Source organism: Lepidochelys kempii, chromosome 1, assembly GCF_965140285.1.
Source record: "Lepidochelys kempii isolate rLepKem1 chromosome 1, rLepKem1.hap1, whole genome shotgun sequence".
NCBI lineage: Eukaryota > Metazoa > Chordata > Testudines > Cheloniidae > Lepidochelys > Lepidochelys kempii.
The window spans coordinates 222842877-222868406 of record NC_136380.1 but is presented as its reverse complement, the minus strand read 5'-3'; the positions used below and the strand labels follow the sequence as shown (position 1 = coordinate 222868406).

Below are 25530 nucleotides of genomic sequence, written 5' to 3'. Positions count from 1 at the left end.
GGTGAAAGGTTTGCTCAGGGGTGGAGTGTTGAGGCAAACCGCTTGGCTGCTGATTTTGAACAGCCAGATACCAGGGTTATCAGAGGGGCCCAGAGGGGAGCAATTTGAATCAGGAAGGCTTTGAGGCAACACTTTGAAAATGAGAAGCACTAATAAAAATGAGAAGCAATTTCTCTGTGATTGGTGCTGCGATGTTACATTGCATGTAGTTTTCATAGGAAGTAACGCTGAAATTTGGGGCCTTACATTCCAGTAAGCAAATGATTAAACTGTCTATGTGTGTCTTGTTAGTGCCTGCTATCTCAATTTGTAGAAAACAAATAAAGATGAGTTACCGTTCAAAAACTGTTTTTATTGCACAAGAAACAACACAGACACACAAAAATGCTTGGTGGGAAAGGAGGTACCAGGGAAGGGCAGACTTTCAGAGCTATGTGTAGGTTCAGCAATGATTTTAAAAGTTGTCTGAGGGGGTGGAGTGAAGGGAAAACCGAGAAGTCCCGGAAAGCAGCAGGGACTCTGAGGGCGGAATCAGGGGCAGGGGAGGCATGGAAAAGAGTTCTGAGTGTGCTGCAGGGGAAGGCAGGCATGCATCTGCTCAGTCTGGAGCATTATTAAGGACTTTAGCATCTGTGTTTGCTCCTCCACGACTTTAATCATCTGCTCAGTAGCATCCTTAAACTCCTGATTTTCTTTTCTGTCCTAGCTTTCGGCCTCCTTCCACTCCTTGCGTTCCCCTTTCTCTGCTTTGGAGAAGTGCAGTACCTCCCGGATCATGTTGTCTTTGCTTCGTCTTGGGTGCTTTCTTATCTGGCAGAGATGCTCGGCCAGTGTATGTGGAGTGTTCCTCAAAGCCAGATCTGCTGAAGCACAGGGAACAATGTACAGAAGCACAATTGTTAAGTTCTCGCTCAGTATTGAAACATCTACTACATGCTTGTGGCGTCTACCCTGATCCCGATGCTGCTGCTTGCCTTTGTGCCACTTTGGTCCCTGCACAAGTGATTGCCAAATGGCACGGGAAAGTTTCCGACAATGGGCCAAGGAAGAAAGCAGCTCTTCCAAGAAATCTTCGGCAGACAATTGCCGAGTACCTCCAGGAAACTTTCCTAGAGATCTCTCTGGAAGATTCCCATGAGATCTCGCTGTGCATCAACACCCTGTTCTGCCATACTGATTAGCTACACAGGAAATGTCCAGCTCATGGAAACACAACCAGCCTCCCACATTTCTATACCCCGAACCCACCTCTGCACAACACAAACCACAGCCACTTACCAGGCATCTCCTCTCCTGCTTCTTGCTCGTCGGAGAGCAACTGCTGAGACTGGCTAGACGCCTCCGGAGTGGAGAACAGTTCCTGGCTGCCTGCCCCACCGGGCGACCCTGCCGGGAGCTCCACATTGTTGTCTAACTTCACCTCTTCATCAATGATTTCGTCCCCCAGGTTAGGTCCCCTTTCCACCACCTCCAGGCCCACCGAAGTATCCATGGCAGTGGAGGTGGGATTGCCACCAAGGATAGCGTCCAGCTCCTTATAGAACTAGCAGGTCTTAGGTGCAGCATCAGAGCTACAGTTTGCCTCCCTTGCCTTCTGGTATGCCTGCCTCAGCTCCTTTATCTTCACTCTGCACTGCAGCATGTCCCGATCATAGCCCTTTTTGCACAAGCCTTGAGAAATCTGCCGGTAGGTATCAAACTTCCTACAACTGGAGCACAGCTGGGACTGCACAGACTTCTCTCCCCATATACTGATCAGATCCAGCAGTTCCGCAGTGGTCCAAGCAAGAGAGTGTTTGCTGCGATAAGCCATGATCACCTGGGAAGATGCAATGAGACTTTTCTACGCTGAGCTCACAGGAAATGGGATTTCAAAAATTCACGTCTTCTAACGGGTAGGGGTGGATGGTTGTTTACCTGGCTGCAGGGCAGTGGAGTTCAAACTGCTGACCACAGTGGTCAGAATGGGCATTGCGGGACACCTCCTGGAGGCCAATTAAAGCAATGAAATCAAACGTTGTGTCTATACTGGCACTTTGTCAACAAAAAATTTTGCACAAAAAGCCTTATGTCTCTCTTTGGAGTAACTTTATTTTGTTGCTAAAACAGGCCATTTTTGCCATCAGAAGTCACATCTCAGTGTGTATGCATTCACTGTTTTGTTGACAAAAGGCAGCTTTTGTCGACAAAACTCTGTATTGTAGACAAGGGCTCAGAAGAAATACAGCCAAGTCCTCTGAGCCAAGGTTACATTCAGAAAAGAGGGGGATTTGAGGGGCATAGTTGAAAAGAAGGGTCCCAAACCCAGGGAAGTAATAGCAGTGGTAAAGAGAAGTTCCCACTCTACTTGTGTGCTTATGTGGTCCCCATCACCATATTATCTAAGTACCTCACACTGTCTAACCTATTTCTCCTCACAGCCCCTTGTTGAGGTAGAGTAGTGCTGTTATCCCCATTGTACAGATGGGACACTGAGGCACAGAGAGACTAAAGGCCAGATTTTTAAAGATATTTAGGCACCTAGTGGGATTTTCAAAAATACCTGGAAAGTTAGGTGCTTTGTAAACCCCACTAGATACCTAGCTACATCTTTGGGTGCCTAAAAGACTTTGAAACTCCGTCCCTGAGGCACTGGCTTGAGGTCAGATAGGACGTCCGTTGTGGGAGTCTCCCAGGTCTCTCAGGGCTATCTCCCTATCCACTGGACCAGCCTCTCTCTCTGCTGCATGCTGCAGAGAAAGAGGACTCTGATAGATGGGAGCAAAACGAAGGAGGCCAGTTCTCTGAGACTCCAGCAAAGAGTCTGAGGTGATTGAGAAGGATGTAGTGCTTGACAGCATGAAAAGCAGCACAGAGGTCAGGAAGGATGAAGAAAGAAAGAGAGATAATAAGAAGTAGATGAGAAGAGATCACTTAACGCCCAGGGGGTGGCAGGTTCTGCCCCCTGCTGGGTTGTAGAGAAATGGCTGCTGTGCAATTTTACATTTTAATTGAAAACCTTTTTGTTTTGTCATTTTTTGTTCTGAGTTCGAGAAAAGGAAGAAATGAGAAAGTGTTGGATAAATATCAGATGTGTTTCCTTATTCTTGTTGTGCCTTATTCTTAGGGTTTCTGCTGTGTCCAGGACAATTCCAGAACAAAGAACAGAAATTGCATTCACAGGGTCCGTAAAGTTGATGATTATTATTGTGATTTGTGTTATTCACTGGGCACCATCTATGTGCTCAGCACTGCTCAGAATATGTCAGAAAATGTAGTCCCCGAGCCAATGCGTGTAAGATGTGTAGCCCTGGATAAGATGGCTCAAATATTTAAGTATGAAGTGTATAGTTATTGAGCACATGTTAATATCTGAGTGGAGGTGCTGATGGCAATAGAATTTTTACATGATTTAAGGACTAGAAGATTTGACCTTCCAAATTTCTTTCAAGAGGTAGAGCTTCCCAGAGCTCCTGTGCCTGTTTATTTTCCTTTCCTGCCTGCAGTGGCCCTGATATACCCCAGAAGCTTCAATTTTTTTCTCCACTTTAATATGTGGAGTTTTCTTGGTATTTGGTTTTAAATATTCTCCTGTGAGAACTGCAACTCAGCTACTGTAGTGTTGTGTTTAAGAGCCTTGTGGAAAGTAACTAGTCTTTGGTAGATGGTGTAATGCCACCCTTACTTCTGCACTGCTGTTGTGGCTTGTGGTGCCTGGTGCTTGGCTGCATTTTGCCAGAGCCCAGGGCTCTCCTGCATCCCTCTGGCCATTCCTGGCTCACCATTTCAGATTTTTTTGGGGGGTGGGAGAGGAAAGGAAACTTTAACCATGATTCCAGGGACTACTTAGGCACCTGAAAACTCTAGGGTTTTTGCAGATAATAACTTATGAATTAGCTGACAGCAGCACTCTAATTGTTATATAAAAAAGACAAAATATATACAAACTCCAATTAAAGCCACACTTAAAGTTTATATGTAAATTTAGAACAATCAGGAGATAATACAACAAGATATTCTCAATCCCAAGCCTTGAGGTATCATTTCTGGAGCTTTAACACAGATATCAGAAACACATGTCTGATACTTTGTACACTATCTTTAGTAGAGATAAATAAAAATAAATAAAATCTGCTTACTTTCTCCAATAGACACACTGTGTTATTGCCATTATTTCTTTTTTATTAAGACAGGGAATTAATTTTTCTAATTATTTTGGCATTTAGCTTTACTGTCACAATCATGTATGTGACTCACTAGCATGTGACTCTATCACTGCTGTTCGTGTCATAGTTGGAACTGCATTTATTTTCATGCAAATTTTCAGTTATTTTACAGATATAACTAATAGTACAATTTGAAAATAAGCAAACTTCATCTGCCCAGTGTCGAAAGTTATGTGTTTAGCTAATGTTTTTAAAACTGGCACTGCTAAGGTTAGTACAAGCTAAAGTTACATTCTAGAAGGATACTGTTATTTGATTGTACCACTTTAAATAATGAATGACAAAGCACAATATGATAATAAAAGTAATAATGATAATTACTCCAGCCAGGACAGGTTAGGCATTTTAGAACTCACTACTCAAAGAATTAAAGTTAAGCCTAAGAGAGAAATACAATTATGAAATGCATAGACCAGTCAAAAAAACTAAAATAACAGCACTTTGAAAAAAGAAAAGGAGTACCTGAAGTGAGCTGTAGCTCACGAAAGCTTATGCTCAAATAAATTGGTTAGTCTCTAAGGTGCCACAAGTACTCCTTTTCTTTTTGCGAATACAGACTAACACGGCTGTTATTCTGAAACCTAGCATTTTGAAAGAATACACTTACAGAGAATATATCTGCACTGCAGGAAGTACCAACAAGTAACAACAACAATATAAGTATGTATTGGGGGCGAGTGTGAAAGAGCCAGAGTACATGACCTGGGGGAGTGGGTGAGAGACCCCGCGGTGCCCCTTTAAGAGAGCTGCACTCACCAGTCTGAAGGAACACTCCTTCAGACACAGCAGCAGCTGCCAGCAGCTCCGTCCCACTCTTGGTGAGCCCTGTTGTCCCCCCCACACCCGCTCTGTGGAGATGGAGTACATGGATGGGGGGGGGCAGGGGCCACCCTGACGTCAGTGCCCCGTACAGCGAACAGGAAGCTCCAAGCAGCAGCTGGCCAGGGGCAGCTCCAAGGCAGGGAGTGGGGGGGGGGGGGGCAGGAGCTGTGGTGCTGCAGACGCCAGCAGAGGGAGGAGCACCCCTGCTCCAGAAACACCCTGTTTATAATGGCGCCCTGGGCTTTCGCCCAGTTTGCCTGTGCCTAAGGCCAGCGCTGCTAGTCTTTAAACAGAAGTGAAAACAGTGATGCCAACTCATGATTTTGCCATGAGTCGCACAATAATTATTGTTTTCCTTAAAGCCCCAGCTCCTGGAGTCAAGTGGATATGTGATGATTTCAGCCTGCATTCTTAAAGAAACATGAAATTTCTAACCCTCCTGGCTGTGGCGAAAGCTTCAAAATGTGACCACAGTGCACCCTAAAGGCTCAAAAAGCAGATGACAAATAAAAAGAACACCAAATCTATTATTTTTACATAATCTCATGATTTTGGGTGAGCCTGATTCATGATTTTTTAACATTGGGGGTTTTTAACATTTTTCATGAAAGTGACTTGAAAGTGTCAATTTCACTCCTGTTTAAGGTCAGTTTGTAGTCTATTATTTGTAGTGAGGTAAACCCTAGCACCCCAGGTAGGTGCCCTAGTACAATGTTTCCAAAAGTTTAACTATCTATTTCAAGCTTGATGAACCACAAAAGAGTGATCTTGATTTTTTTCTACAATTGTTTCAGTCCTTGTAGTCAAGAGTTAGTAACAGAGTTAGAATATACATTACAATTTTAAACCTAACCAATGTCCCTTAAGGGACTTGACACAAGATATCCTAAGATGTTTGTATCAGAGCTGGGTGGGTCTAATATTTATTTAATTTTTTCTTTGTATAGGAATTAGATACAATGCTCCTGTCAGCTAATTTCTGTTATCTGTAAACCAAACAAACCAACCCCTAGAGTTTTCAGGTCCTCAGTAGCCCCTATAATGAAGGTTCAAGTCCCCCTCCCCAAAAATCTGAAATGGTGCCCCAGCAAGAAAGCCAGGCATTCAAGGCCTAATAGTCTTTTACATGGGCCAGTTCAGGATGAATTTAGAGCATGCTAAATTCCCCTCCATCCCTGATGGTTTCCCTTCGCCTGGTGTGAGTACTGGAGACCAGACGGCTCCCGTCCCTTTCTGTCAAGCGTGGCTGCCCCCCCCCCCGCCGCCTCCTTTTACTGAAAGCTGGAATGTAAGAGTAAGAAGTGAGATGATGATGATGATAATAGAAGAGGCAGGGAGGCGCTGCTCAGCCAGGAAGGCGAGGCAAGCGCAGCTGCAGCTCTAGCGCGCCTTTTCTCTCTCTCCCCTTGCTTCTGTCTTTGCTTCCCAAGTTCCAAGGCGATCCGAGAGCCAGGGAAGCCCGACAGAGGAGATCCATGCTCACGGTAGGGACAGACGTCGCAACAGCCTACCCCAAATATCCCTGCGCTTTCCTTAAAGCGCCACTGCCGAGGGGGGCTCCCTGCGGCATGGCTCAGGGGCACATGGGAAGAGGTGGGGCGAGGCGCGTACAGGCTGCAGGGACCCCGCTGCTTCGCATGAGGCGCGGCTGTGCGCCGGCGGGCTGGAGGAGGGGGCGCCCAGAGTTCATTCAGAGCCAGGGAGCGGAGCCGCTGCCGCCCCGCCGCCGCTTTTGTTGTCTTCGGATCAACGGGAAGCAGCCGCCGCCGCCGCCGCCGCCGCGCGTGTCTACGGCAGGTCGGCGCACGCTGATGCCAGCCCCGGGGCCAGAAACGGGAGCAGAACCCAGCCGGGGCGGGTCCGCAGCCTCTCCGCCTGCCTCTTCCCTTCGGGTAGGGGCGGGTGCGCGCGCAAAGGTTGCGCCCGGCGCGCCCTCCGGGAGGCAGCGCCAGGCAGGGCAACTCTTCCCCGCCACCTCCTGACTCAAAGCCGGATCTACAGGATCAGCGGCTGGAGGAGGAGGGAAGAGGTTTTGTGCGCCCCCGCCCCCCGCCTTGCCTAGAGTTGCTTGTGAGCGGGGAGGTGAGGGAAGCGTTTTGGAGCCGGGAATTGATCGGAAACGGTAACGAAGGTAACAGCCCGCTGGAAAACGGGGACAGTCCGGGTTTCAGCCCAGCAGAGACTTTTGCCTTTCGCCCCCCCGCCGCGGGGAAGGCGAGGAGGACGGGAGTGAGAGAGCCTGGCTTGGGGTGGGGCTGCTTTGGGCAGCGGGGCGCGCCCGGGAGGGAAAGGGGCCGGGGCAACTCGGGTTGGGCGCCGTGCGGGAGCGAGGGCTGGGAGGACACAAACCGCAACCCAAGGACGCTGCTGACTTGCACAGTGGGTAAGCGTCGAGCTTTAGAGAGAGAGCGAGAGACACGCCCGGACTGGGGACTCGCGAGGGTGCTTCAAAGCCAATGGAAACGGGGGCTGTGCTGGTACCTGCCTCTCCATCGCACAGGAGTCTGTCCTAGGCTGGCTAGTGATCATCTCCAGCCCCCGCACGTGTAGTCGCTTGGGCTCCTCCTTGGGAGAGTGGAACATGAAGTGCAGACATATGAATGAGGACAGGAATGCCATGAGCGGATAGTCACACTCCGTTTCACAAGATTTGCTCTGGGGAGGAATAGAGACTTTGTGGTGCAGTGAGGAGACCCAGTGTGTGTGTGTGTTTTTTTTTTTTTTAAAGGTGCTTTTAAAATTGCAGGTTTCTTCCCCACCCCTTAATTGTTTTCTGCCCATCAGTCAGTACAAAGAACAGCATATAACACGCAGCTTGGATGCAACTATTTAGATTTTTAATACATGGGAGGAAGTGTAATTCTGATCCCCCCAAGCACTACTTCTGCTCACATTTTATTGCAACTAAGGTAGTTCCAGGAAACAGCATAGGTTTTTCAATATGAAGACATATCCTTAATTTTAAATTGGGGTCCTAACTGTTCCTAAATCTGAGATGATCTTCAATTTTTCAGGAACAAGAGGCATCTCTTTGTGCTGTGTTTGTATAGCACTTTGAAGATGCATGCTGATAAACTAATTAAAGTGCTAACTTTTTTTGTGTAGTCATAATGAATTTGCCTCTGTGTCTTTAAAGGATTTAACTAGAGAAGAGGAGCCGGAAATTATCAGATACAGCTTTATCTTTGTAATAATACATTGAACAGCTATTGCTCCGTCCGATTGTTTTATAATCCCAGAAATTTGGTGAGCAGATTAGGCACATAAATTGATAACTAAGATTGTAATTTTGTGATAGCTGTAAAGGCTTTCTGTATACCCCAAATTTCACCCCAGTTCTGACATTTGAATTGGTGTTAAAACAAAAAGGAACTGACGTATAAACAGACGCAAAAGGTATCAAACTTCATGAGTTTTTATGAGTTTTTCAATCAGAAATCACAAGTTATGATATTCCCTTTGCAGACTAGTCAGTTTACTGCATTTGTCTGCACTCTTGATTCCTCAGCTCCACCCAAGTGGCTGAGCACGTTATTATTGATGTTACAGGCACATATCATTGTGGCTCTTTTATCTGAAGCTGTAGTGTCTGAAATGTAGCTAGCAGCTAATATAGATTATGTTTGTTATTGCTAGAGGGGTAAAGCAATGTTCTTACTAAACAGGGAAATTGCTTCTCTGTGTGTGTGTGTCTATGTCTATATAATAGAGAGAGGACTCCTCTGTCATAGGGGTAATCATAGTGATTTCTTAGGTAAGGTTGCACTGAGATTTGCACTTAAAACTGGTCTAAATCCTTTCTCTAATATAATTCAGTGATTGAATTTAGTCTCGAAAATTGACAATGTCTCTCTAGTGTTGCATGTTCTATGTAATAAGTTTTAGTAAGATACTTACCAATTTTATGTAGTAGCAATGTTTGAAAATGCTCCCTTTTTGAAATTTTGCCGTGTTTTCTTTATATTTTTGGGCAGTGGGATGGGGGACTCCTTTAGTTAAACAACCATACTCCCCTCAAACTCCACACTTAACACTCCTGCATATTCAGATGATAGTTCAGCCAGACATATTTTTAAAACACAGTGGCTAAAAAGTTTTAATGAACACTTAAAAAACAAAACAAAAAAACATTGCGTAGATAGAATATGTGAGTCGGTCAAGGTGAATCTCTAGAGAGGCTGATAGGCTTGTAGAGAGGGCCAGGAGAGTTGTGGGTCTCTGACAACCAGGCCTTTACCTTGCATCTCTGCTACAGAGATCACTCTGCTGAAACCTCTTGTGATTTTTCAGAGGTCAGCCTTGGTCTGGCAGGCCTGTGGTAGCCCTTTGGGTTGAACTCATCTGCAGGGCTTAATGACTATGAGGGAGGAAGACTATGTGTTGTGGGGAAAGAAGGGGTATGGATATGGGGGAATGAGTAAGGTGCCATTGATGATGTGAGGTAGAGAGACAGAATTGGTTACTGCAGAAGAGTTGGGGAGCAGGAGCGAGCAGCAGAGCTCTTCCCTATCTCCCTGGTCCACTGGTCTCTAGATCTGCTGTAGAGCACAGTTCTCTGGTCGCAGCATGCAGTCTGGTCTCCCTAGTCACATGGACCTTCCACCTGCATTCCACATAGAAAATTATGTCCCCCCTTTATTTGTATATTTGCTTTAATGACCATTTATTTTCATCCATAAAAGGAAATGATCATGTAAATAAAGGGGAAAGATAATTTTCTATTTGGAATGGAAGTGAGGGAATCAGGCAACCAGCTGTGACTAGGGAGCTGGGCTCTGCGCGTGGAGCTGGGAAGTGGTGGGAGTGGGATCAGAGACACTGTCTCTGATTGATATCTGTTTGATACAATGCATTTTCAGTGCATATATTATTTGGCTATGTTGGACTTAGGGGAAACAGCAGGGAGATAGTTGAATATTCTGCATTCTGTTCACTGTGCTCTCTGCCTGAATTTGGACACACACATTTTTGATTAGCCAAAGAGTTTAAACATTTTAGGCACTGTGAATAAAATTGTCAACAGCACCAAAGTCACTTAGACTCAAGGGCTAGATCTGCAAAGGGATTTATGCACTTCACTGCTACTTTACCCAATAGCCCAGTAGTTAGACACTCCCCCAGAATGTGGGACACCTGGGTTCAAATCCCTGCTCTGCCTGATATGGAGCAGGGACTGGAACTAGGGCAGGGATCAGTAGCCTTTGGCACCTGGCCCGTCAGGGTAAAGCTGCTGGTGGGCCAGGCCAGTTGGTTTAACTGGAGCATCCGCAGGCACGGAGCCCCGCAGCTCCCACTGGCCGTGGTTCGCCATTCCCGGCCAGTGGGAGCTGTGGGGCTCTATGCCTGCGGAGGCTTCAGATAAACCGGCCCGGCCCGCCAGTGGCTTTACCCTGAGGGTCCAGGTGCTAAAGGTTGCCGACCCTGAACTAGGGTGACCAGAGGTCCCAGTTTTATAGGGATAGTCCTGATATTCAGGGCTTTGTCTTATATAGCCACCTATTACCCCCCATAGCTGTCCTGATTTTTCACACTTGCTATTTGATCACCTTCATTGGAACCCATGTGACTCCCCCTACCAGGCAATAGAGTCATTGGATCTCTCTCTGGTTACTGCCAGTCTCGCTATGTCATGTAAATGATAGTATTACATTCTGGCTCTATGGATTTTTGACCCAGTTCAGAAAAATGCTAAGCATGTGCTTATCTACAATGGGACTTAAGCGCATGCTGAATCAGGGCCGTCGGAGTCTCACTGTAAGAAGCAAGGTTTTGGCCCAGTGATGCCAGCCTTGCACTGGATAGTATCTTATCCCATAAGAATGGAGGATCAGGGCCTTAGAAATTAGCTACACGATCATAGTGATGTTTTCACTCTGGCTTAGTCTGATCCCTCTTTGTGAGGGAACCTGAGCTGCTGTTTGGGCTACTGGGGCTCTGTCACTGTGGACTCCGGCATAATTCCAACATGGCTTAATACATGGTAGCCACTTCAGGGCTAACTCTGGCCTTCAGACACATCTGGCACAGATTCATTTTCATTTTGCTATTACAGGCAGTATTTATAACAGAGGGCATCTTCTGTCTTTTATTATATTACCCCTTCCCCAGTCTTTTTGTGTTTTGCCAAGCACGTAACTCCTCTTTTTTCTGACACCATCTGAGTTAGCATTTTATCCTGTTTCTACTTTTTTCAACAAATTTTTTTTCAAATTAGTGCTTCCAAATTGCTGATGACCCTTCAGAAAAGATAATAGCTATTGGGTGATGCCTTTATACAAAACATGGTATCAAAAATAATGTTTAATGGTGTCTCTGCACTGTAAATAGTGAACAGTATGTAATTAGTCTCCAATTGAGTAATTATGGGTGTGCTGGGAATTATTTTCTTTAATCATTGACTAAGTTTGTTTTATTAAAACACTTGGACGCTATTGAAGGCTTGGCAAGAATTTCTGTAATCTGACTACAAGTATGTTCAAACATAATATAATTTTGTCTCTCTCTTGTTCACAAGATTCAACTGTACATACAATCGCCCGAATATACATGCATAGAATCGGGAATGCAAGTGGTGAATAATCACAAAAGGCTAGATTCTTCCATCCTTGATCACAGTGAGTAGCACCCTTACTCCTCCACAAGTTGTGCGATCATACCTCACTCTTTTTATTTTCTACTTGCCAGGAATCAAAGCGGAATAACTAGGCGCGTAGGATGTATAGTGTATTAGAGTCTTCTCCTGAATTGAACTTTATTTTTATTATGTATGCCTGATTCTGTCGTCCTTGTGTACACTGAGAAGTAGTTTATTCCTCAAGAAGTCCGATTTGAAGTTAATGGGACAACTTGCAGGATAAAGTACTACTCAGTGTGTGGAAGGGTGGTACTTACAATTAGGAACCTCATTCAACATAGCACTTCACCATGTGCTGAAGTCCCACTGAAGTTAAGCAAGGGCTTAAGTGCTTTGCTGAAGCAAGGCTAAAATGTATAGAACCAGATTCTGATACCCTCAATTACATGAGGTAGTACCTTACGTCCAGCTCCTCAAAGGTATTTAGGTGCCTAACTTTCCATTGACTTCAAATATCTTTGAGGATCTGGGCCTTACTCCAGATTAGTCCTGTTGACTTCAGTAGGGCTATTTCAGGAATAAGGAACCAATCAACATGAGTAGGGGTATCAGAACCTGGCCAGTATTCAGACCCTGAAATAAAAGTGGCTTGATTTCCAGAGGTGTATGCCCACTTTTATTTAGGTAATTACTATCGACTTAGAAGCCTGTCTTTAAGCACCCAGGTTTGTAAGTAGGAGCCTCTTGTTTTCTGGTAACCCAAGCTCCACTATAATTCTTTTATAAAGCTGTATTGCACAACAAATTTATTATTTATAGTGTCTTTAATATCAAATGTATACCTCAGCACTTTTAGAGAGTTCATCATAACTACCCACCCTGATGTATGAAGTATAAATAATAAAAATTAAATAAAAGAAAAAGATACATTTTTGGATTAAAAAATCATGAAACATTTTCTATCCATATTAGTGTAAAATGCCATCTGACACCAAAATTAAATTTGGGACCAACTACATTGGCAGTGTCCTTTTGCTTTACCTGTCTTGACACAATTGCAAAGCCTTTCAGTAAAAGGAATGAAAGGTTCTTTACTTTCACTGCAGCATCTGTAAAAGAGTGCTGTAACCTCTGCTGAATACTGTTTGGTTAATTCCTACAATAGTCCTCCTTAGTGAATCCCAAGAGATTCCTATGTTATACCCAGACACTTGGGTCACTGTTTTTCCTTTCTCTGTTAGCGGAAGCACACCAACTGATAAAATGGTGTGCTGCAGAGTTGAATATATCGGAGGGTTAATAATGGGATACAGAGCCTCGGTTGGTAGTAGCCAAAATTTGATTCCATTTAATGGCTTCTTGGTGGCATATGTGAAATGAGTTGGTCTCAGTTCTCCTAATGCACAGCTGCCCATATCACAAAATCCAGGGCTGTAGTTGACTTTGACTGTAACTTCACTTTAGTAAAGAAGCCAAGGGCTGAATGACTACAGTGACAGCGTATGCCTATCCTCTTACTCTCTTGTATTTGTTTCTAGTTTAAAATATAGCATAGCTTATTATTAATAGGTTAGCCTTACTTACCAAGTAACATGGCAAGAAATGAAAGCTTTAGCAGCCAGCTTTGTTTTAGTGACCTGGAGCCAGTCTAATATTATACTGTAATGAGCTGTTACAGCTGTCTCTATTAATGCTACAAGATGACAATGAGGTGCAGATACCATGGAGATGGGTGCAGTATAAATATTCAAATAGAAAAGACTGCACTTTTCACAGGTATGGTGAATGTTGGTATTACAGCAAACTGTTCTCCACAGACATTGTAGTCACAAGTGTTGCTCCAGCATATTTGGTTCCAGTTATGTAATTCCCCATCTTCACATATTTCTTGGAAGTACCAGCAACCTCATGTCTCTTACAGAAAGCAGAGTGTAGTTTCTAATTTTCTGTTGTCTTCTGGCATTCAGACAGTGGCAGAAGGGAGAAAATGAATCATTCTTTCCACCCGTTTTGAGATGGAACATCTGTAATTGTGCACCCTGAGCTCTGCTCCAAGCTACACTTGTAAATCTCAGGTCATTCTGTAGTGGAGGGTTTTGTTTCAATCTTCAGAAGCACCTCACTTGAAGCACTTCCACAGGTTTTGGCAAGCCTTTAAGAAACTACAACAGGACTAATATTTTTGTGGCTGACTTCTTTACTGCTTCCAAGTGCTGATTTGAAATGGAGGGCATCCTCCTCATCCTACAGGCTGACTTTCCTTGGGCCTTACAATACTTGGGTTGAAATCTTGCCTCGGTTGAAGTCATTGCAAAACTCCCATTGATTTCACAGTAGCCAGGATTTCACCCTGGACTTGTTCATGCATTTGTGGAATCGCTGTTTTTAGTCACATAACTCAAGCACCAGTCAATGAGTTTCACAGGTCATGCATTGAATTGTTGGTTTTTGGATTAAAAAATCATGAAACATTTTGGCACTTTATAAGCCAGTCTCTGCTCAGCTACCTAATTTATCATTATTGAACCATTATTGAATGTAATTGATGTGAAGTGCCCAAGTGCCTTGTTATCCAACACATTCATGAAATGATTGGGGGTGTGTTGATCTCCAGACAGTGAATGAGGCCGTCATCCTGGAATAATACTCTTTGTCTACCACAGGAAACCTGATGCCTCAATTGATTCTCTGTCCAAATTTGTAAACTGGAGGTGACAGAAGAATACCTTCGGTTTTCCTTTGCTGAGAACTGTTGCAACCTGACTACTTTTACCTCCGGGCTTGTGGGCAGCAGAGAAATGGGATGTCTGCTTTTCTGGCAGATTCTGTGGTATTCACACACAACCACAGACACTGATAGCTCTGCAGTCTAGTGCTGGAGCCAATATATTCCCCTATGGACAAAACCACTTAATTACCAGCTTCAATTATCTTTGGGAGAAATCTCTGATTTTGGCTACTTTACTTGTCATTTCATGCCTTTTTCTGCATGCATTCTTCCTTTGTGGATTTGCTTGCACTTCTCTATAGAATTCATCAGCTTGCCATCTTCAGGAAGAAATTAAAATAAGCCTCTAGTCTGGTCAGGGCTTTGGCATAAGATGGGACTGTCTACTGTAGGTCATCTGCTCTAATTGCTGATTGCCTTTTTCTATACTTGTTACTCTGCGGCAAATTTGTCTGAGGTGATTGCCTTGCTTGGAACCTGTTGCATTCTGAGTATGTCTTCGCTTTCATCTGGAATAAGCATGTTTGGTTTGGGTTTTTTTGTTTTTAAACCAGACATATCAGGACATTTATGCTCTGTCCTGACAGACACCTTGGTCAAATTCTGCGTATGTCTTTGCTTTCATCTGGAATAAGCATGTGTTTGTTTTGGGTTTTTGTTTTATTTTTTAAAACCAGAGATACCAGGACATTTATGCTCTGTCCTGACAGACACCTTACTCAAATTCTGCAGAGCCTGTCAACTCAGTGGCAAATATTTGGGGCCCCAAATTGCTACCATACCCAACTCAAGTTCTGGGGAATTTCTCCACATACTGTCAAATACCTTCCCCCATCCCCCCAGATAAATAAATACCTAAATGTCCTAGAGTTATTCCAGTTTTGGCCCTAAAGTCTCAGGTCATGATGAGGATCCGGATGATCTGTTAACTTGATGGTGTGCATCACATATTGATACAGACAGTGGTCCCAATTTACTGCCTGTCATTTCTAGCATTTCATCTCCTTCATCCACTTCTTCCATCACCAGGCTGACAGAAGAGTTGAGAGGTTTAATTGCACCCATAAAGAAGGATTGACTTCTCATCTGAGCCACAGGCTCATCCCTTCTATTTGGCACTTCACTGACCCTTCTCTACTGCCATAAGTCTATGCATAGTACTAACATGCATTCTCTTGCCTCCTTTATGCTTGGAAGGGAATTTAACTGCCGCATTCTTAAGTTGCCTTGGCATGGGGCAGTTAAAGTGTATTATTCTTGTGTGCATACATAATTGAATTCCCTAAAGTGTTTGTAAATTACAGGGGCCAAGTTAGCATACTATACGGGGAGCAGAAACTGGCTTCAGAATGGTCTGGGCCTTTGAAGGTCTGGCAGTGTTTCTACTGAGTGACCACAGCAGATGATACACAACTTGTATGCAAGTGATTCCTGATCTGTTGGCTACAGCACCATTCACTCTGTCAGCTGAAAGCTTGATGCTGAGGACACTTGGGTGAGTCCTTGCAGAACTCCCACAGTCACTGGAAGGCCCTGATTGGGTATCACTTGCCACTTCCAAACTTGTTACAGAGGACTTCATACACTCTTCTTGGGCTCAGACAAGACCAGCTCTATATCAGGGCGATACGACAATGACACCTGAAAACCAGGGAGACATTGGACTCTACTAAGAGTAACAAAATTGTTTATCTTTGTGGTTGGTTTAAAATAATGTTTAGTGTTCCTTTAATTCTCAAGCAGTGCAAAGTTCATATGGACAAGATGTGGAAGTTTCAACAGCCACCTTTATTTTAGTAACTAGTAAACATTTAAATAGCAGCATATCTCAGTGGCCTTCTCTTTCCCAGTGCTATAGTTCCCGAGGTCAGGATTAAGGCACGTAGGCAGGTAAGACTGTCACTGTCTGTGCTTTGCATAATGACAGGTTTCAGAGTAACAGCCATGTTAGTCTGTATTCGCAAAAAGAAAAGGTGTACTTGAGGCACCTTAGAGACTAACCAATTTATTTGAGCATAAGCTTTCGTGAGCTACAGCTCACTTCATCGGATGCATACTGTGGAAATGCAGTATGCATCCGATGAAGTGAGCTGTAGCTCACGGAAGCTTATGCTCAAATAAATTGGTTAGTCTCTAAGGTGCCACAAGTACTCCTTTTCTTTTTACTGTCTGTGCTGTACCATTTAAGTGGAATAAATAAAAAAACTTTAGTCTCTAGGGTGTCTTTTTAGTTATCCTTAAATTCACTTTAAAATTATATTATAACACCACAAAAATATTCTGAAACACGCTTCCCAGCACTGATAATAGCCCAGTACTTATTTATGGAAGAATCCTAGCCTTTACATGGAACAATACCCACAGTTCTTTTAAAAACAAATATTCTGCTGTTCAATAACATTTAATTTCCATGGCAACTTATGCATCTTGTGCTGCTGAAAGCTGTCAGATACAGACCCTTTTCTTAAAGGAACTCCCCTCACTGTTATCTTATCCAGTGTTCAAATATCCACAATATTTTAAAAGAAAAAAAATCTTTAAATAAATGACTTGTCCAGGGTCAGCCTGGATTTCTGATTTGATTGTCAACAAGAAAATGAGCCTGCAACTATTTTGTAGCCAAAATATTTTTTTTCTTTTTCATACATTTGTACTACATGTAAGACTGGCTTGGATGTTTTGGGGGGCTATGGGACATACGGTATATTTCCTTTGGCTGAGTTGACTTGTTGGAGCTGGTCCTGAAGCCTACTAGTGTTCCTCATTTCAATGCAAGATTCTCCCAGACTTGCTATCTTGATGGGTATACTCTGAGTGGAGGGGAGGCTGACCTTTGGCATTATGGATTCAGGGTTGTCAGTTCACTTGATGGGAATGCCATTGCCACTTCCCCTTGTGTGTGTAAGCAGTGACACAGCAGTGTTTGAATTTGTGGTAGTTCTTTTTTTCTGTGTTTTTTTTTTTTAAATTGTGTTATTGCTAAAGAGACGGGGCCATAATGTGTTCTACATGGCAGAGCCAATGTTCACTGGGACCTAGAGCAGTAAGGGGAGAATGCACAGTTTGAACCAAGGTTGCAACAAAGGTAGTAGCTGGGTATGAGAAGAGCGGGCTACCCGGCTGTTTCTCAGTGCTTGAAACCTTGCCTTGAGTTCAGGCAGGAGGAAGACTCCTAGATGTTGTGTGGTTTCCCTCAATGGAAAAGCTGCTGATCTGATTTAACCAGTACTTAAAAATCCTGGCTGCATGGAGTATTCAGCATGGAAAAGCTACAGCTGAAAATAAAAACTCGCCTTCAGCATCATGCCTGTAAATGCCACTGAACAGCAAGTGGGGTCCCAAAAAGGCACTTGGAGTTGAGTGTATGTGCAATTAAGCCATGGGCATGTTTCTTAAATGCAGAATGAGTATAACTGGCTAAGTGTCAGAGGAGGAGTTTGAGAAAAGTAGCAGCCTGGTGGGCAAATTTTCCTCCTCTTTTGCTCTTTGGTGCCATTTATGAGGAAACAGAGAGGAAAGGAGGTCCATTCTTCACTTTCAGCCACAAGCCTGACCATCTCTCTCTTCCCCGTCTCAAATACCCTCACTGACCTCCTTTCTCTCTTCATAACCAGTTCAAGTTCCCTGTCTTGACCTTAAAGGCTCTGCACAAATCCACCCTACATGCCCATCTCCTCCCACTCACTACATGCTACCCAAGCTCTTCTGACTGTGCTTATTGTTTACTTCACCCATTCGGGTATTTTTGTGACAACTTTGCTGTCTGTCACACTACCAATTAATGTTTGCCAATCTCTCTTCTCCTCCCACTCACTTCTGAAAGTTAAGCTACTCTGCAAAGAAATCCTGCTATCAGGACTGCTCTTCACTTTGAATTAATTCTGTGCCTCTTTGTGTACTCCTGTGATTTTAGATGTTAGGCCTTTTGATATGGTTTGCTGCTCTTTTCATTCATGGTTTTTATTTGCATATTGCACAGCTGCTTACACTAACAGCCTTTATATAAATAATCATTTGAATAATAAAATTGGTCCCAGTGGTCAGAGCTCCCAGGATATTGAAGTGCAGTTTAGTAGTTTGTTGGATGGCTAGAGAGTAAATGTTGGCTCTTCAGATTGGGGTTTTGATTGTTCCAAGCTAACAGAAAATAGGATTCTTCTAAGCATCATGCATACGGTACGAGTTCTTTTGTTATTTAAGGATTTCTAATGTAATTTTTTTTCTTCTCCAGTTCTTTGTACAGATCTTCACAACTACAGGATTGTCTCAAAGGGTGGCTACTTGACTGCACTATGTTCTAGAAGGCTTTATATAAATTCCACTTGTTGATGTAGTGCTAATTCCTTGCATTTGTAGATCAATAGGATGCTTCCATACACACCTTTTTGTGAAATATGTATCTGACAAATGCAATCCTCTGCCATGTCCATCCGCACCTCTGAAATAATAATTGCTCTTACATGGTGTTTTCTATCCAAGATGCTCTGAATTCTTCGAAAGTGGTTTTCTTGATAACTGATACCTAAAGGGCATGATTTTTCCACTGCGTTGTATTGCGTATAATCATTAGCATATGTGCAGAATTGGTGTAAAAATGCAGGCAAACCAGAATTCTCCACTTTCATGGGAGGTAACATTTCACACCCACATTGCTCATATGTAAATGACTGCAGAAGGTGCAGTGAGAATCAGGCACAGAATCTACATCCAGGGTTTTATATAACTTTATATTTCCATTGTCAAAAGGACAAAACCTGGTGGCTTATCTTCCAAATAGGAAATATGGCACCCATAAATCTTACTATTAAAAAACTAGCAGCAACAAAGATTCATGCCTGCTTCATAGTCTCTCTCCTCTTAGTGCAGCACAGTCGCTGAGAGATTTTGAATTCACTTCTGTTGTCCCACCTGAAAAGTTGTCTAAAGGTATTTTACCAGACCAGCTCAAGGCAAGCTTGTCAACATCAATTCAATCTGTAATGTGAGTGGCTACGCAAAGATGTCTTCGTTATTCCCTCTTTATGGCAAATGATAAAATGTAGAACATCACAAAGAGAAAACATCTGTACAATGTTGCATTTACCTGACCTGATCCTCTTTTCTTTTTCAAGGCAGATTTAGAAGGAACCTGACTGAAGAATAAGAGCTAGAAAACAGTGTCCATTTTTGTTTCATCTGTCTGCCTGTTCAGAAGTCTGCTCTGAATGGGTGGTCAGATGTAAGCTAACAACTTTTTTGATGGAATCCCTTTGCTTTTTGTATTTTGTGCCCTCCTCTATCGCTGTTGATTGCATGTCTTTAGTGTACACTGCAAATACATCTTCACAGTAGTGTTTGCAACAGAATGTGCAATTTAGTGTTTTGAGTAGAAGCAACAAAATTCCATTAGGAGATTCCCTTGAAGAAACATGAATACAAGAACAAAATTTGAGTTCCTCTGTTGGGCCAGAGATGTCCTGCATGATCTTGTGGATGGATGTATTGTGTCATCTGTCAGGGTATTTATATCCTGCACTTGCGAGTTGAAGATCTCAATGATCTTGTAGGGTTTTTACATTTCCAGCTTATACGATCCTTCTTGGATATTCTGTATCATTTATCCTCTTCTTTTGCTATCCATATAACACTATTGGCATTATCGGCCTTCCGTAGTGGAGGTAGCATAGCAGAGGAGAAAAATGATACTCCTGCATACAGCTACAGGAAGGTGAGGTTTGCTAAAAGCAGGATAGACCTCAGGCTGCTGTGAAGATACAGAAAGCTACCAGTGTCTCCTACAGAGGATGCAAACAAGTAAACAACTGCCTCCACTTTGCAAATGTGTCTTCAGCTTCAGTGTAAGCAATTAACATTCGTCTCTGAAGAGGATGAATGCAGGGATGCAGAAAGTTCACGGATACTCTAAGGAGAAATGTTAAACGTATATATGATTATTCCCTTCAGTGGCAATGGCTTGTTCTGTTTCACTGTAATAAGGCATGCATGGCAAGGTGGTAGAAGGAAATCTGTTAAGACTGACTTGGTATATCTACATTGCAGTAGCACAGCTATAGCACTCTATCTCCAGTGTTACTCTTGTGGGAATTCTGTGCCAAAAAGTTAAAAATTCTGTGCACAGTATTTTAAAAATGTTCAAATTTCTGCATTTTATTTCTCAAAATAACACAACATAATCATGCCAGTTTCAATTATTATGGTAATTTATTTAAAAATACCTGTCAGCAAGTATGTCTGTAACAATACAGACAACAAAAAAGATTCAGGAAATGATTTTGACAAATAGATTCCTTACTAGGCATATTAATACTGAATTCTGAGTAATAATTCATTTAAACTATCCCTGACTTACCCAAGCCTTTGCACTGCTTCTGAAGGGTGTGGGACATACATTTCTGTATTGTATGTCCCGCACCCCTCAGAAGCAGTGCAAAGGCTTGGGTAAGTCGGTGGTAATGGAGGGGCTGAGGGAGAGGGAAGTAATTAATGGGAAGGAGCCTGGGAGGGAACCTGGATTGTTGGGTGTGGATAGGAGAAGTATAGAACAATTTTTTTTTTCCCTCGGGGAGGGATTGTTAGGGAGTTGGGGAACCTCCTCCAGGCAGATCCTGGCTGACCCTTAGCCTCTCCCATTCAGTCAGGTACGTCTGCACATGTCCCCATGTGGCCCCTGCACCTTCACTTCCCTCTGTCCACATGCGCCCCTGCACCCCCATTCAGCCAGGCATGGCTGCCCCTGTCCCAATATGTCCCTGCATCCCCCACTTAGGGATATCCAGAGTCTAGGTTTCACAGTTGAATGGATGATGTTGATGTCAGTGGCTGTGAGGACTCCTCTTGGTTGCTGATGTGTGGCATGGGAGACAGAAAGCTGCTGGGCCTGATGCTCTGGGTGGGTCCTTCTGGATCTGATGGTGAGGTGGTTTGGGACTGGAAGATCCTGGTTTACCCTCTGCACCCTTAACTATAGCTGGCATTAGCTGCATTGATCCTCAATCTGTGTCTATAAACATTAACTTTACTTGACATGCAATCTTTCATTTTCTAGTTCAGGCTGTTTATTCTGTGAGTATAGTAACAGCTATTAACTTTTCCTAGACTACACCCATTTGGTTAGCTCAAAAATTTGGGCTTTGCTGTTGGTTTACTATAACTTCCTGTTAGTAAACTCTGCCAGAGGTGAAGTTGTAATATGCAAAAACGACATTTTGAGTCAATGTGGATTTCCTATGGTTTATATCACCATAGTGACATTTCTGTGGTTTGGAGAGAAATAACTGTAAACGTTGCTGTTGCCCTTAAAAACTATAAAATAAATATATATCTGTATCTATAGAACTATTTACTGAGGAAGTGAACAGCTGAATGTCAAGGGTAGTTAGATAAATCTGGAAAAAAATGCACCATAAACTAGATTTCAGTTCAGCAAAATCATTTATATCAAGACAGCTTTTTCTAATGATGGTCTGGGAAGTTGTCACCAGAAAAGAAATGCATTCGTCATTCTTGTGTCTCAGGATTTCATATATTGGTTAAAGCTTATCGTCTTAGCTGTAAGGCTATTCAGCGGTTAGAGTGGTTTCCCTGAGAAACACTGTTGGTGTGCATGTGTCTCTCACTGTCACAACAGTTGGATAGTTTTACAAGGGAATAATTATGGACTTGGCTATGTTACTGTGGGGACAGATATTAGCTTGACATGTTGGGTAGAGCGTATGTAGATTTCATAGAGAAAATAATCTGCTAGGGACCATTTGATTAGTAAATTTGAGCCTCGTAATATTTCTGGGAAAAGTGTCCATGCTCAAATGTGCTGTAACTATTGAAGAAAGCCAATCATGGATTTTAATTGAATGCATCATAACTGGCTGGATAAATACAGGAAGCAAATTAGCACCTGGAGAGTAGAAATGTTCTAATGATCCTGTTTGGGACTTAAAGATGTGTCATCAAGAGGCAAACTCTGATTGCTTTGCTCAGGCTGCATGGTGCCTTACTTTATGAGTAGTTCCACTGTCATTAATGTCAATGTAAATATTTGCTGCAGTAGGATTACTGGTAGAGGAACATACTACTCAACCGGAACAGGGATATTTGAATCTGAGCCTTAAATATTACATTTTTAGTTATGGTTCTTATAATCTGTTACTGACTCAACAGAATACATTGTGTAATGCCTGTGTAACTGTTGCTACAGCGCAGGAGGTAACAGAGACCATATATTGGTGAGTGGTCAAGGTTTGATCACAAGCTCAGAATCCTTGTAATGGGAACAAATGCATAAGCTTAGTTGGTGCTACGTATTTTCTTGTTTTCCCTTTGAAACGTCACTGGATGGTCCAGCCTCCAAGATCCAGAAGAGTTTGCCCCAATGAATGGTGGAGAATCTTATCTATAGCATCAAAATAAATTTAAATCATACCCTGTTTTGTCCCTCCAAGTAGGTTCAAATAGCATAATTATGACTGGCCTGTTAACTTCACGAGCAGTACAATCTGCTCTGGGACGTGGTTTGCAACTGACCTTTTAACATGAGAGCTGCTTGGATCTGGGGATCGGGGAGCTGGGTGGTTTATTGAAGTGGCTTTCTGCCTAAGGAGAATGATTTTTTTCAGCAGTCCTCTTGGGTGCATCATGCCCAAGTGTCTTCAGGGAAGCAAGAGTAGAGAGAGGGAATAGGATCATGTTCCCATTGAGGAAAGTGTCAAGGAACTATAGAGAGGTGAGTGAAAACCACAGGATGGAACTTGGTTGATCATTCCCTGAAGTGCACTATGTGTCATGGTTCAGTGAGAGAGAAAGAAACTAGTGTTTAGTTTCCTAGCCCATAAAGAGAGAATAAAATACACTGCCATAATAATATGTAGAATAGAATTGAAATCACTGGTCTCTGGAGGAGAGAGAGAGATTACAGCGCATGGATGTCACATCACATTGGTGGCTTTTCTAGCCTCCATATTTGTAACAAAGCTGATTGCAGTGTGTTTAGTGGTGGAAACTATGTGAGTCTTCCAAAGCTATTAGATACACTTGTACGCATCAGTATGTATTGGACCGCTGCAGAAGATTGTTGCAAGAGTAGAAGGTTATAAAAAAGTGGCAAAGTGATCCATAATTTCTCTCTTGTTATCACATGGTCTTAGTGGAAACCTCTAAAAACACCAGAACATGACCATTAGGTGTTACAAAGCTCCTTGTTAGTGCGTACTACTCATATGTACAAAACCATGATTAATATGGGTTCTGGAGCTTGTGAGGCCCACACATGACCCCCTGTCATAAATATAAAGGGAAAGGTAAACCCCTTTAAAATCCCTCCTGGCCAGAGGAAAAATCCTCTCACCTGTAAAGGGTTAAGAAGCTAAAGGTAACCTCACTGGCACCTGACCAAAATGACCAATGAGGAGACAAGATACTTTCAAAAGCTGGGAGGAGGGAGAGAAACAAAGGGTCTGGGTCTGCCTATATGCTGCTTTTGCCGGGGATAGACCAGGAATGGAGTCTTAGAACTTTTAGTAAATAGTCTAGCTAGGTATGTGTTAGATTATGATTTCTTTAAATGGCTGAGAAAAGAATTGTGCTGAATAGAATGACTATCTCTGTCTATGTGTCTTTTTTGTAACTTAAGGTTTTGCCTAGAGGGATTCTCTATGTTTTGAATACCCTGTAAGGTATCTACCATCCTGATTTTACAGGGGTGATTCCTTTACTTCTATTTACTTCTATTTCTATTAAAAGTCTTCTTGTAAGAAAACTGAATGCTTTTTCATTGTTCTCAGATCCAAGGGTTTGGGTCCGTGGTCACCTATGCAAATTGGTGAGGATTTTTACCAAACCTTTCCCACGAAGTGGGGTGCAAGGGTTGGGAGGATTTTGGGGGGAAAGACGTGTCCAAACTACGTTTCCCAGTAAACCCAGTTAGAGTTTGGTGTTGGTAGTGGTTATTCCAAGGACAAAGGATAAAATTAATTTGTACTTTAGGGAAGTTTTAACCTAAGCTGGTAAAAGTAAGCTTAGGAGGTTTTCATGCAGATCCCCGCATCTGTACCCTAGAGTTCAGAGTGGGGGAGGAACCTTGACACCCCCTTCCCCACTTTATAACCCCTTTCAGTTTTCTAGGATATTTATATTTTTTTTATTTTACAAATAACAGGTCAGATCTTCCGATGATGTAAATTAGTGCATAGGAGGTACACTGTTTTACATCAGATGAGGATCTCATGCGTGTTACAATGTGGTTTAAAAATAAAAAAAAAATGACAGTGGCAGAGCACTTGTGTGCAACTTTACAAAAACCAAACTTGTGTGCCGAGGAAGAAAATCTTTTAGGGAAGGAAACAAATGTGTGTCTGTATGTAGGAGTTTGTCACTTCATAATTTTAAAGAGACTTTTCACTCCTTAGTGGATAAACAATGTCCTTTCTAAACTCATGAATTTGATCAAAGTTAATACAACTAGTCCTTCAAAAGCTATGATTGTGTAGGTAGAATTTTACTTGCTTTCCATAGTTCCTGTGTTATGAGTTGGTCTTGCAAAGTGGTTGGTTTGTTTTCAGAAGTACTCAAAAAAAGGGATATGTGATATGCCAGTAACCTGCATTCCTATTGCCTTCTGAGACTAGATGGAGTGCAGAACAGAGAACTCTCCAGGCTGCTGAGAAACTGAACTGCAGAAAGGTAATTTGGTAAAGTTCAAAGACAAAGTTTCTATTGTTTTTTGTTAGATTCTGTTGGCATATTAAATCTGGAAATTATAATATTGAGTAATATAGCTAGTGAGGCTGACAGAACAATTTAAAATGCCAATGAAAGAAGTCTACAGTCCTGACTGTTGGTAAAATTGCTGGGTTTACTACCCAAAAATTGTCTTGTATTATCTGCAAATGTCAATAAAACGTAGTTCGTTTAGACCTGAGAAATACAGTAGCATGCAGTCTGTGATTGTATTTGTATTAGGTGACTCATTCAGTGGGGTCCATTAAAATATTAAATTTATAACCTGCAATAGTTGGGTTTTTTGCCATTTTTTTTTCTTTTTCTAAGTATCAAATATTTAGTAAATACCATTGGGTAGTAAACATTAATTTGATTAAAAAGATGCCAACTATAAATTGTTTGTTTAATTAAAGGACAGCCCCCGCAAATGGCCTATGAATAAAGGGTTCCACTTCTGGAGCCCTTACTCAAAAAAACCTCCTGCTCAT

At 42.6% G+C, this 25530-nt stretch overlaps 2 protein-coding genes across 6 annotated transcripts in view; one reads left to right on the top strand and one right to left on the bottom strand.

Moving 5' to 3' along the window:
• Window positions 1-368: 368 nt before the first annotated feature.
• LOC144930193 (uncharacterized) lies at window positions 369-1769 on the bottom strand. 2 transcript variants are annotated; one of them, XM_078851472.1, is made up of 2 exons: window positions 1279-1769; window positions 369-863 (listed from the first exon to the last, which is right to left on the bottom strand). In XM_078851472.1, exons 1-2 carry the CDS (start codon window positions 1490-1492, stop codon window positions 703-705), a joined length of 375 nt encoding a protein of 124 aa, XP_078707598.1. In that variant the 5' UTR covers window positions 1493-1769; the 3' UTR covers window positions 369-702. The 2 variants fall into 2 exon arrangements, with proteins under 2 accessions (XP_078707598.1, XP_078707599.1); XM_078851473.1 differs by having other exon boundaries at window positions 369-860.
• A 4581-nt stretch (window positions 1770-6350) lies between these two features.
• The window catches only part of FAR2 (fatty acyl-CoA reductase 2), a 214413-nt gene continuing 195233 nt past the window's right edge, over window positions 6351-25530 (top strand). Inside the window, exons 1-2 of one of the 4 annotated variants that reach the window (XM_073315155.2) lie at window positions 6351-6511; window positions 11542-11641. In XM_073315155.2, the coding sequence (XP_073171256.2) occupies window positions 6503-6511; window positions 11542-11641 (109 nt within the window). In that variant the 5' untranslated portion in view covers window positions 6351-6502. The other 3 variants (XM_073315146.2, XM_073315165.2, XM_073315183.2) reach the window with 3 other exon arrangements.